Here is a 13464-nt window from a genome sequence, read left to right on the forward strand (position 1 = left end):
CGTCCCTGTGGTCTGGGAACGATGCTGACCTGCACAAAAGCTGGTCTCCTGCAAGAGGCAGGAGGGATGCTGCCAAAGGGGTTGGGAGCACCTCTCCCGCCCCGGGTTCCGACCAGGCAGGGGTGACGCAGATTCCCTGCTGTGGCACAGAGGAGGGAAGGTGTCTGCCATGGGACTCAGGGACATAGGCCTTAAAGCCCAGCCGATGAGAAGCGGGCGTGAGCTTCTTCATACCCCGAGGTCTTCACGCGCCCCTTTTGTTCTCATTGTCCTTTTCCACTGGTTAAAATCATCCCCTCACTCTAAAGTGAGCTGTCACCTTCAAGCCTATGCAGAGTATCCGTTTGGCACGGGTGACAGAAGGGACCTTCCTTTTCTCAAGAAGAACAGAAGGTTTTAGGAGTATGATCCTCAGAGATACACGGAAAAACTGTGAGAATTGGTTTGAAGAGAAATTAAGGCTTTGAGTTATAAAATTCCGGACACAGAGACTAAGCTCTCCAAGGTCTTTGCCGTCTTTGATCCGTTACCAAATCTCTCAAAGGCAAGGACTACGTCCGACACACGTTATGTGGGGTCTGGCACGCTGGTCGTCAATAGCGTGTTACATGTTGACGCCTCAATGTTATTCTACAGCCGGCTTCCCAGACCGCTGCTGTGCCTGCAGCGTCCCCATGAAGGCGACATCAGGCTTCCCAGACCCCCGCTGCGCCTGTCGTGTCCCCATGCAGGCGAGCAAGCTGAGCTCCATGTGGCACAAATTCCCTCAGGGGTTGGTCTGTGATGAAAGGAAAAAGTTCCCAAGTGGACATCACAGTTCTCACCAACTAAAAAACCAAGGAAAATGCTTATCAAGATTTTACAGTTTGAACACGAATCGATGTTGTTCCCAATGTTCCCTTAAAAATGAGTATTCGGGGGGCGCCTGGGTGGCTCAGTCGGTTAAGCGTCCGACTTCAGCTCAGGTCACGATCTCATGGTCTGTGAGTTCGAGCCCCGCGTCGGGCTCTGGGCTGACGGCTCAGAGCCTGGAGCCTGTTTCCGATTCTGTGTCTCCCTCTCTCTGCCCCTCCCCCGTTCATGCTCTGTCTCTCTCTGTCTCAAAAATAAATAAATGTTAAAAAAAAATTAAAAAAAAATGAGTATTCGGGCAAGAATCAATGTACGTTAAAACCATGGGTGACAGCCTATCGAGGAAGAAGCTATCCACCCCAAAGGGATACTTACAAAGGGGAATTATCAAAATATCACCCCACATGGGGCATTTACAAAGGGGAAAAAGATATCTTTAAAGATGGAAAATTGGGCAAATGCTTTCTTAACAACGTGGTCAAACTTACCATCAGCACGAATGGGAGAAATTGCCATCACGTGCTCCTGATGGGAGGCGCTGACGACACGTCGCCGATGCAGTATTCTCACCAAAACTATTGATTTGACTCTAATCGGGAAGGAGCAGTCAGACAAAATCCAAATCGAGAGGCATTCTGCAAAAAACAATAGCCTGACCTCTTCAAAAAGATCAATGTCATGAAAAATACAAAAGGCCGGGGACTGTCTTAAATTGTAGGTTAAACAGACATGACAATTTAACGCAGGATCTCTGATTGGATCCTCGACTGCAGAGAAACAATCAGCTATAAAGAAAAGTATTTGGAAATGGGAGACATTTGAATATGGGTCTTGGGTAGTATTTATTTGGATTACTGGGTTTTGAAAGTTATTTTTGCTACATATAGAACTTCAGAATGGTTTTTGGCTCCTAGTACTCTCAAGGTGTGGCCATGCTGTCTTCTGGTTTGCACAGTTTCTGGCTGAGTGGAGAACTCGACAGAAAAAAAGATGTGGTAGCCAAATGCCGGACAAAGCCATGCCCTGCAGGAACCTAGCCACCAAAGAAACCTCAGGGGCCAAAGCAGTGGAGAAAAATCGTGCTCTCCAGGGACTCCGGGAGCAAGCCGCCTCCCTAGCAGCCTACTGACAAGGCTCTCTATGTCGCCAGCCAGCAAAGGCGAGAGATATACAAGGAATAGCTCTGTTATCACAGAGCAGACCAAGCGGTGAACTGGAGCGAGGCAATAAACCCATAAACAGCACGGTGGGACTTGTCTTTTTCTTTTTCATTTTGAACAGTTTCTACTGCTGTGTCTTCAGGGTCAGTATGTTCTCTTCTGTGGCGCCTCATCTGCTCTCAATCCCAGTTTTTGTTTTTGTTTCTTTAATCTCCCCAAGTTTTGAGATTTTCTTTAGGCCTTATCTCTTCTTAATATGCTCCTGCCTCCCTCTGCCATCTCAATATAGGGAGTACAGTTAAATGTCTGAATGTCCTTTCCTACTAATTCTGTCATCTGTCATTTGAGTATTGGGGGGGGGGTGCTCATTCCTTGGTCTCTTTCTTGATTCTTCTCGTTATGCCTGGTAAGTTTTGATTGGACACCAGACACGGGGAATTTTATCTTGTTTCGTACAGACTATTTTTATACGCCTTCAAATTCTTGAGCTTAATTCTGGAACACATTACTTAGAAACAGCTGCATCCCGGGGCGCCTGGGTGACTCAGTCAGTTAAGTGTCCAACTCTTGATTTCGGCTCAGGTCGTGATCTCACGGTTGGTGGGATGGAGCCCTGGGTCAGGCTCTGTGCTGATGGCAGGGAGCCTGCTTGGGATTCTCTCTCTCTCTCTCTCTCTCTCTCTCTCCCTCCCTCCCTCCCTCCCTGCTCCTCCCCTCCTCACACTCTCTCTCAAAATAAATAAATAAATAAACAATGGAAACCAATTTGACAATAAGCTTCATATATTGAAAAAATAAATAAATAAATAAATAAACAAACAAACAAACAAACAAACATAAAAAAAAAAAAAGAAAGAAAGAAACAGCTGGATCCTTTCAAAGCTTACTGTTTTCAGCTTTGTTGGCCAGGACCGGCCACCCTTAAGTTCAGGGCCACTGTGGCCCAACTTGTGAGGCAATGTCTCAGTATTCTGGGCGCTCTACCTGATGCCCAAGTCACAAAACTGTTTTGGAGCCTTATCTACAACAGATGCGATAGACATCCAGGTGTAAAAGATGGTGAAATCAATCTTAGCCTTCGCACTCCTAACGGTAGCATCAGCCCAAGTGGTCCTGTGGTGTGCGCCTGATGTTTCCAATACACCATATGGATTTAAGCAGGACTCCTAACGAAGACTTTGCTTCATCAGTTATGAACACTCCCTCTTATAGAGTCAACCCTTCCCATTCCACAAACCAGTTCCCTCCAGCTAAAAAAAAAAAAAACCAACCCTCGTTTTCCTCTCAAAACACAAAACAAAGCTTCCTCTGCCCCTCCAAAATGTTCTTGGCCACGCTCTTCTCCCCTGGCTGGGCCCTCTCTTTTCACTTGGGACCACCCCCCTTGCGGAACACTCATCAACGTTCACCGTGTTGGCTTCGCATTCTGACCTCTCTTCGGCCCATCGCGTGCCGACTGCTCCCGGCTGAGGTCGCCACAGATTTCCTAAGTGCCAATGTGGCCCGTTGTGACTCCGGCCCGTTGAGGAGGAGGATTTAGCTCGCTCACCCCTCCCTTCTGTGGAAATTCTCCCTGCCTTGGCTTCCCTCACACAACCTTCCAGCCCTCCTACCCTCTCGTCACTCTTCTTCAACGGTCTTTGGAAAATAAAACATATTTTCCCCGAATTATTAAAGCAAAATACAGTCACTTTAGAACATTTAGCAGATACTTTCCCAGTCTCTCTTCCTGGCTCCTTGTGGCTTTTGCCTCCGAGACACGGCATTTCTCAGGCTTCCGACCTTGGCTCTCTTCCCACCCCACGTGTTCTCCCCCGAGCAATCTGAGGAAAATGATCTTCAGACCTCAGTCTCCAGCCCTTACCCTTTTCCTGTCTGTAGATTTACCTTTTCCGAAATTCATTTCGTCAAAACAACACAATACACGTAGTTTAAAAAGCCAAAAGTGACCAGGCTTATAACGGAAAACAGCAGCCTTCTGTCTTGTTCCTCCCCTTCCTGTACATTCCCACTCCCAAAACTACATACCCTACATACACTGTTTCTTGCTTTATCATCTTCGAGGTTATCTAGTGACCTCTACATGGCAAATGGCACTTGGATGTACGTCAGCTTATATTCCCACTCTGTTTCTCCTTCTTTCTGACGGAGTTAGAGCATGGTTTTTGTTGACGTCGTCAGTGTCCGTCTTTTAACTTTATTACCACTGAGCACTCCTGCGCCATTTTCTCGTAAGGGCTTTATCGTTCTTAGAATGAACAGTGCACCTTTTTTAAAAACTCCATTTTCTGTGTCACTATGGCTTAATTCTTTCCGAGTCGCCCAAGAGAAGTGTACAACCAGAATACCGTTTCACAGACACACTGGTTTTTCCATCGGTTACGTTTTCCCCTCACGACATCCCTGCTGGCGCTCTCGTCCCTCCTCTTCCACTCACATCCTCATTGCAAGGACTTTTGCTCCGGGCAGTTTGAGTTCTCTTGCAATTCAACCAGTCCCGGATTCCAGCACCTCGGAGTCTCCCGGGCCAGTCTAGCCACTGTGATATTTATGTGGCGTGTTGCTAACTTCAGCCAAACCCACTTCCTTTCAGACGTTCGGCACGACACGATGTTACGGTTTAAAACGCGAACGAAAGAGCGCTCGCAGGTATTCTGCCCGGCCCAGCCGAAACAGCAAGTTCTTCAGACCTCTCGGTGCGAGAAGTCCTTGGACTTGGTTCTTGATGGCTACCACCAAAAAAAATTAATGACTTAAAAACTTCCTTGACATTTTCAGTCAATACACATCTGGAAAGCATTTTAAGAGGTCCTTTAGTTACACGGCTAAAAACAAAGAACTATTGGCAATGATCTAAACGAGGGTTTTTCATTGACCTAATCAGACAATCTTCTTTGGGGCCCGAGTCTGTTCTGACGCTTGGCCCAAAACAAAAGACACGAGGTCATCAAGCTCTCGTACATATCTGACTCCTGGATCTGTTACAGTGACAGACACACACTGGTAACTACGATCAGGTACTTGAAGCTCCTTTGCTGACAGAAGCTGCCCGAGGAAGGAAGTGCCACTCCATGGGGAGACTGTGCAGTAGTTAACCAAGGGATGAGGGACCACGAAGGAAGAGGTGAAATCATAAACCGCACACGGCACTGGAGCCTCTACTGGAGGAGGGGTTACCTGCAGCTTGGGTCAGGCTCCCCTGTTAATGCCCATGAGAAGAAAAAATCACATAAGGAAGGGGCGCCTGGGGGCTCAGTCGGTTAAGCGTCTGTCTCTTGATTTTGGCTCCGGTCGTGATCTCACGCTTCATGAGTTCTAGCCCTGTGCTGGGCCCTGAGGTGACAGCGCAGAGACTGCTTGGGATTCTCTCCCTCCCCTTCTCTCTCTGCCCCTCCCCGGCTTGTTCTTTCTCTCTCAAAAATAAATACATAAACATTTTTTAAAAAAAGAAGAGAGCATCACAAAAGGAAAAGAGAAATAAATTTTTTGGTTTTTTGTTTGTTTTTTTTTTTTTTTTTTCAAAAGATAAGTCAGGTCAGAGTCAGGGAAACCAAAATGATAACATCCAGGACAATGCCGTGGAAGGCAGGGCTCTGTGGGGGTGAGCACAGCGCCCACACACCCCATTCCCTGTGAGTGCGTCATTTCAAAGAGGGCACATTTCCATCACTCCCAAATTAACCGAATGCCGTTTTAAAACAGGAGTAATCTCTTGGGAATGCAAGCTGGTGCAGCCACTGTGGAAAACAGTATGGAGGTTCCTCAAAAAACTACAAATAGAACTACCCTACGACCCAGCAGTGGCACTACTAGGTATTTACGCAAGGGATACAGATATGCTGTTTCGAAGGGGCATACGCACCCCAATGTTTACAGCAGCACTATCAACAACAGCCAAATGATGGAAAGAGCCCAATGTCCATCGATGGATGAATGGATAAAGAAGATGTGGTCTATATATACAATGGAGTATTACTGGGCAATCAAAAAGAATGAAATCTTGCCATTTGCAACTATGTGGATGGAACTGGAGGGTATTATGCTAAGTGAAATTAGAGAAAGACAGATATCAGAGGACTTCACGCATATGAGGACTTTAAGACACCAAACAGATGAACATAAGGGAAGGGAAACAAAAAGAATATCAAAACAGGGATGGGGACAAAACAGAAGAGACTCATAAATATGGAGAACAAACGGAGGGTTGCTGGAGGGGCTGTGGGAGGGGGGATGGGCTAAATGGGGAAGGGGCATCAAGGAATCTACTCGTGAAATCATTGTTGCACTAGATGCTAATGTGGATGTAAATTTAAAAAATAAAAATTAAAAAAAAAAAAAGGAGTAATCTCCGGCACAGGAGTTGGGAAAAGATAGAGGAAACAGCAAACATGATAGAAACAATCATCACATTATCTCCTAAAAATTGACATGTACACAGTAACCTGTGAACTTTTCTTAAATATTTTACGTTATAGGTGAATATAAACAACGTAATTATAGTTTCAAGTAAAACTTATTTAATAATATAAAAATACGGTCCTAAATACATTTGTTAAGAGTTAAGTAACTTCAGAAGACTTCTGCGTTCATAACTGAAAAATCTGTGAGAGCTGCTCTGCGCTTCCGTATCAGAAACACGACACAACTCCACCTGTCATTTCTCATTTCACATCAGCGACATTATTATCCTAGTGCTACTCAACCTAATGCAATCCCGGTTAAGTTTTTTAGTCAGAAACAGCTTTCCTTTAACTAGCTTTCCTAGGAAGGGATGTCAACCTTCTGAGAGAAAATGAAGTGCTTTTATTCCGGAGCGTCTCTCTGTTGCCTGGATTTGAAAGAAAGTGGGTTTTCATCTAACTTAGCTAACTTTCATTCAGGAAATTTTAGTAAAATACATTTAAAGCTTGGTATCGCAAACGTGCAGAAAATAGGACCATACAACGAAATAAAAGCTAGAATTAAAAGCCGAAGTACAGTAAATGTTCTAAATTGTACAGGTCAAGAGGAGTCAGGTGCCTCCCCGCCCCCAGCCAATTCCTAAACTGAGTCCTGTGCCCAGCCCGGGTCTATCCCCCCCACCCCCGACTCTTGGCGGAAACGCTTGACAACAACTGCCAAGATGAACAGCGTTGGCCCTTATTTCTCCTCGGGTTTTCGTCCTGTGGAGGTGCATCTCTTAGAACACAGGCGTTTCCCAAGTTCGCTGAAGCTCCGTGGAGTAACCTGGAGGAGGCTACAGACCGAGGTGTTGCTTCATTAACAAGTCCAGCTGGTTTAGTGCGTGAAATCGGTTTCCCTCCTAACCTTCTAACTTCCCGTTTACCTACAGATCTGAGGGATTTAATCTGTCCGGTCTCTTGGCACAAAGCTCAGAAGTCATTGTCGCTCTCATCCAGGGGCTCGGGTTTCCGGATCCTTCGACTGGGCTTCGCTGGCGTGACAGCAACGCTCTCGTCTTCCAAATCGTCGTCTTCTTCATCGCCCTCCATGTCAATCTCACTGTCCTCCGAGTCCTCCTACAGGAAGACGGCAAACACAGCTGACGGCCCGTCTCTTTCTGACAGCTTGTCAGCAGAGGCCCCTTTCCACCAGTAGCTCAGTTAACTAGCAACACCCACACGTGAAGGAAGAGCTCGGCAGAGAAGCAGTGGGGCGTGGGGCGTGAGAAGGGGACCTTTGTTGGCTCAAAGACAAACATAAACGGATCATCTAAGCAGTGATCCTCAGATACGAGCGTGCAGTCTACACCCGGTGCTGCAGGGGCCGGCTTTCCCACTGAGGTCTCAGAAACACCACGGGATGCCGCTCTGCTCCGGGGGCCCAGAGACCCACCAGTGGATAACAAGGACCGAGGGGCTTGGAGATTAGGAAGGGGGTTTATTTTGGCTTTTACCAGACTGGGGGTGGAAAGCCACCCGGGAATTGGGCAAAATAAAAGGAACACTGTGTCCCTCGCCTAGATCTGGGGTGACCAGCTCAGCCGGGCTTTAGAGCTGCAAGTGCTGGGGCACCTGGGGGGCTCGTTTAGTTAAGCTTCTGCCTCTGGACTTCAGTTCAGGTCACGATCCCACGGTTCGAATGTTTGAGCCTGCCATCGGGCTCTGCGCTCACAGCACAGAACCTGCTTGGGATTCTCCCTTTCTCTTTCTCTCTGCCCTTCCCTCACTAGCGCTCTCACATGCGCTTTCTCTCTCTCTCTCAAAACAAATAAATAAACTTAAAACCCAAAACTATAAGTCATGCGTCTCAGGTAAACCAAGATGGCTCGAGCCAGACCACTCCCACCAGCATACATACATGCTACAATTTCCTTCTTAAAAACACAAAACAACAACCCTCAACTTAATCCCATCTTCCTTGCCAGTTACTCTGCCCTGTTCCTCTGCACCCCCCTCCCCTGGCAACAGTGAAACTCCTTGAAGGAGCGCTGAACCCCCCCCCCCCATTGGCTCTCCTCTCGCTGTGTCCTCAACATACTCAGCAGGCTTCACCTGCCAATCCCACGACTGCTCTTGAAACAGAGGAATTCAAATCCAATGGGCGCAGCTCCGGCATCTGGCGTGACCTCCAGCCTGCGCCTTCTTGCTTGAAAGCCACCCTGTGCTGCAGGGCGCCCTTCTCTCAGGTGCTCGCCCCACTGCACTCCTGCATCTTCCAATCTCACGCGCCCCTACACCCTCCGTCTCTCTGACTCTACGATGCGGCTCAGCTCAGAGCCCTGAGGCTCCCTCCTCTCCTCTTTCTACTCTCTCCCCTCACACAATCACATGTATCCTTGCAGCTCGAACGCGGCTGCAGACTCAACTCCAGCCCAGGCCTGACCCCTGAACTCCAGACTTGAATTCCAACTGGCCGTTCAACCCCAGCACGTGGATGGCTGGCAGGCACTGCATGCGTAGCATGTCCCAACCCCAACTCCTGCGCCGCTCCCCAAGCCCCACCCACCTCGGGACATGCCAAGGCTACCTGTGCCGTCAGCCAGTACGCCACAAGCTGGGGCGTCCTTCATTTCTCGTCCTCTCACGCCCCATGTCTAGTTAACACAACTTCATGGTTCAGACCATGGAAACATCCAGAATCCGACGACTTCTTAACACCTTCGCTGCTACCACCCTAGGCTGAGCCGCCAGCCCCTCCGGCTCCCACAAGTGCCTCCTGACTAGGCTCTCTTCAATGCCGGTCGGCTCTGGCACAGCCGGGCTCGCGGTCCTCGGCCCCTTCCCACAGCACTCAGAGAAAACCCCGGGTCCTCATCAGGTCCTGCCAAGCTCTGGCGCCCCCGCTCCCCGCTCCCCGTCCTGCCGCTCCTGTCTGCCATCCACTCCATCCCAGTCGCACCACCGTCTCTACACCTCCAAAGCAGGAGCCATATTCCCTGTGTTCTGGATGCCCTTCCCTGCACCACATCCCTCCTTCCGTTCAGGCCTCTGCCAAATGTCACCCGATCACAGAGACATCCCCTGACCGATCAAAAGACACCAACCTCCTCCCTCGACCCTGTCATTCCGTTCCCTGAACTGCTTTCTTTTCTTCTGGCCACTATGACCCGACGTATTGCCTTGGTTACTGCCGGAACGTGAGCTTCCTAGAGGCGGGGACGCATTCCCCATCATCTGTAACACCTGCACGTAACAGGCACTCAGCAAGTGTCTGTCGTGCGGACGAGTGCGCACACAAAGGACGAGCCCGTACGCCTGGGCCAGGTGCGGAGGCGGCCTCCCTAAAACCAACAAGCGACAACAGGCGCAGAGGACGTGTGAGCTGTCACTCGGGCATTTGTTCTGAGACGAGAGAGCTACGCGCCCGAGCAAGCAGATCGTAAGACAAGGGAGCCGACGGTGCCTTCCGGGCATCCCCAGCCCCCACGCCAGACTTCCTATTCGTGCCTCGAATGGGTAAGACGGGTGGGCAGAAGCTATTTGAGCATCCAGCCCGACTCTGTTAAACATGTTTGAGGTGGTTTCTCTGCTTCTCGAAGACTACCTTCTGCGATTCCAAGGCCCCACCTTCTCTGCGCATCTTGCTCAGCAAACCCTCTCCCTCTGTGGATTTCGGTAACAATACACAATGTTGGCACTAGATAGAGGGATCTTTTGTACAAGAATGTCAACTCCTGCTCTGTCCCTGTGCAGCCACTAGAGCCACACTCCAGACACAGGTGGCACACGACCTGATAAGGAGGTCTGTGCTCTGTCAGCCCAGTCACCCCTTGTTTCTGGGGCCTCACAGGCTTGCCAGGGACTGCCACCAAGAAGGCAGGCCCGGGGCAATGGACGGTGCAGCCCCACCTGTGGGGCCCTGGCAAGGACCGGGTTCCCCATCCCGGTTCGTTTCCCCGTCAGTATTAAGTCAGTGACACTCAAGGCACCGGCAGCCTGATGTCCCAGCCTCTTGCCCAGCCTCTCTGAGGCCCTGGTCTCAGGACAGCCTCCTTTTCCGTTCCCTCCCCAGAATGGAACCGAAGAGAGGGCTGGTCTTGACCCCAGGACCTCAGCAGGTTCCATTCTTTTCTAGGTTACAGTTCAAGGGCCTAACGACCTTTCTTGTCTCGTGGCTCACACTCACCCCTCCTCCTCAGCATAGGGAAGTTCTCCGATCTCTGTGGGACCCGGTTGGCGTGGCTCTCACCCAGGAGACAGAGCCATCACTGGGAGGGAAGGCTCTGCTGGCCCTGAACAGGCCAACACACACACACACACACACACACACACACACACACACACACACACACACACACACACAGATGAGGTGAAAAGAAAACCAACCTGCTTCTTGGAGCTGGAAGTCCTGCACTGACCTAAGAGAGCTGGTGCTGCTTCCGTCTTTGGAAAGCGAGAATGGAAAGAACAGGGAGAAGGAAAAAAAGCGGGGGTGGGAGGGAAAGCACATTCATTGGAAAAGAAAAGAGCCATCAACACATCAACAAGCAGAGGAGAGTCCAGCTCCTGGGGGGCCCAGCTCTGCCGTACGCCCAGCAGCGGGCTAGGCTGAGGCACACAGCTCATCTACAAAGCCAGCCCCGGAGCAGGAAGAACGGAACAGCTAAGGGGAGCTCGTCGGGACTCACATCGTCATCGGAGTCTCCACCCTGCATTGTGCCCACGATGAGTTTGCTAGGTCTTCCTGAGGAGAACCAAAGCATGAAGAAATTAGGAAAACCTCATTAAAAAAAAAAAAAAAAAGGCAAGGCGCCTAGGTGGCTCAGTCGGTTGGGCATCCGACTTCGGCTCAGGTCATGATCTCGCAGTCCGTGAGTTCGAGCCCCGCATCGGGCTCTGGGCTGACAGCTCAGAGCCTGGAGTCTGTTTCGAATTCTGTGTCTCCCTCTCTCTTTGACCCTTGCCTGCTCATGCTCTATCTCTCTCTGTCTCAAAAATAAATAAATGTTTAAAAAAAAAAAGGCAAGGAATGGTATTCAAGATTTGCTTTCCTTTAGAAAATTGGGGAAAACAAGAATCACGCTAAAAAATTTACTTAGGTAGCATCCAAATAATCAAAACTATAATAAACCACAATAGATTTTCTAGATTTCCACTTTGAAAAAAAGGAAAAGGGCAATAAAATATAATCATTAACTCGGAAGTCAGAAAAATATATATGCATCCTGTAAATGTTGTAAGAAAAATCAGTGAATCCCACTATGAGTAACAGATAGCTGTGCTATCCGTTGGAAAAACAAAGTCTTCCTCCAGGGACCAATGTATTTGAATCTATGAGCTTCAAAGAGAAAAAACTAAGTATCACACTTAGTTCATCTTTCAAACCTGCACCCCCCCCCCCCAACTCCATTATCTCAGGGATTCTCCTCTCTCCTCTGGAAGTCAGGGTTGCTGACAGGGGACTTCTGCCAACGCTCAGGAGCCGTCCTGCACGGGGCAGAAGTGGACAGCTGCATCACACCCGGAGGCTGACAAAGGAATAGCCGTGACCCCAGGTCAAGGCCTCGGGGCAAGGGCAGCGAGGGCAGCCCAGAGAGGAGCTCACTCGGGACAGGCCTGGGGTGACCACCAAGAGCTATTTAAGGAAACTTTCCCTCACTCAGATCAAATGCAAGTCTTGTGTTGTCCAAAGCCCTTATTTATAATTTTTAGAAATGGACTTTGTGACTTGACTCCTGCAGGCTGAATGGTCAGCAGAATTCAGGAGCCCCAGTGCCTCTATGAGATTCTCCTGAGCCAAACATCTACCTTTCCAGAGCCTCAGCTCCCATCTACAGAATGGGAGTCATAACCTCTAACCTCTATTTGTATCATGAAGCTGTTAAATATAAAAGAAAAAGACATCAGAGCATCTAAGTAACTTATGTAAAAAGGAAAATGTAATAAAGAACAGCCGAACCTAGAATAAGGGCAGTTAGCAGGAAGAGTTAGTATCAAATGAAGATAATTCACCTCTTAAATATGTTGTGTATATAAAAATGCAAACTGGGGCGCCTGGGTGGCTCGGTCGGTTGGGCTTCCGACTTCGGCTCAGGTCATGATCTTACAGTCCGTGAGTTCGAGCCCCACGTCAGGCTCTGTGCTGACAGCTCGGAGCCTGGAGCCTGTTTCAGATTCTGTGTCTCCCTCTCTCTCTGCCCCTCCCCTGCTCATGTTCTGTCTCTCTCTGTCTCAAAAATAAATAAAAACATTTTAAAAAAATTAAAAAAAAAATGCAAACTGCTCCCAAAATTAACAAATGGTAGATAAATGTTTTTAAAGGCAAGTATGGGGCACCTGGGCGGCTCGGTCGGTTGAGTGTCCGACTTCGGCTCAGGTCATGATCTCGCTGTCCGTGAGTTCGAGCCCTGCGTCGGGCTCTGTGCTGACAGCTCAGAGCCTGGAGCCTGCTTCGGATTCTGTGTCTCCCTCTCTCTCTGACCCTCCCCCATTCATGCTCTCTCTCTGTCTCAAAAATAAATAAACATTAAAAAAAAAATTTTAAAGGCAAGTATAGGGCAATGTAGTAATATCTATCAAAATAAAAATTTACATAACCTTTGACCTAAGAATTCCCCCTTGAATGGTACAAACACTGAAGATAAACAGAAGGATGTATCTACGAGGAAAAGAAAAATAAAATAAATATCTTTCAATATGGGAATGCCTGAATAAACCCCAGGTATGATCACACTGTGGAATACTATGCAGCTGTCAAAAAGAACGAAGCAGAATTGTATTTTCCTGACACGGGAGGAGTTCTAATATATTTCATCATAATGTTTTTAAAAAGCAAGTTGCAGGAGGTGCCTGAGTGGCTCAGTCAGTTGGGCGTCCAACTTTGGCTCAGGTCAGGATTTCACCATTCACGAGTCCGGGACGCGCGGCGGGCTCTGTGCTGACAGCTTGGAGCCTGGAGCCTATTTCAGACTCTCGGTCTCCCTAGCTCTCTGCCCCTCCCCCCACCCCCAAGTAAACATTAAAAAACAAAAAGCAAGCGGCAAAACTATGCACAGAGTCTGGTCCCATTT

The 13464-nt window shown here is 48.7% G+C and overlaps 1 protein-coding gene across 6 annotated transcripts in view; it reads right to left on the minus strand.

Moving 5' to 3' along the window:
• Positions 1-6512: 6512 nt before the first annotated feature.
• CLUAP1 (clusterin associated protein 1) overlaps positions 6513-13464 on the minus strand; it is a 35336-nt gene continuing 28384 nt past the window's right edge. For 5 of the 6 annotated variants that reach the window (XM_042970786.1, XM_042970784.1, XM_042970785.1 and 2 more), the window contains 2 exons: positions 11083-11138; positions 6513-7531 (listed from right to left, as the gene is read on the minus strand). In XM_042970786.1, coding sequence (XP_042826720.1) covers positions 7385-7531; positions 11083-11138 — 203 coding nt within the window. In that variant the 3' untranslated portion in view covers positions 6513-7384. Of the gene's footprint in view, positions 7532-10780; positions 10838-11082; positions 11139-13464 lie in introns of all 6 variants that reach the window. The other variant, XM_042970789.1, reaches the window with a different exon arrangement.

This window comes from Panthera tigris, chromosome E3, assembly GCF_018350195.1.
Source record: "Panthera tigris isolate Pti1 chromosome E3, P.tigris_Pti1_mat1.1, whole genome shotgun sequence".
NCBI lineage: Eukaryota > Metazoa > Chordata > Mammalia > Carnivora > Felidae > Panthera > Panthera tigris.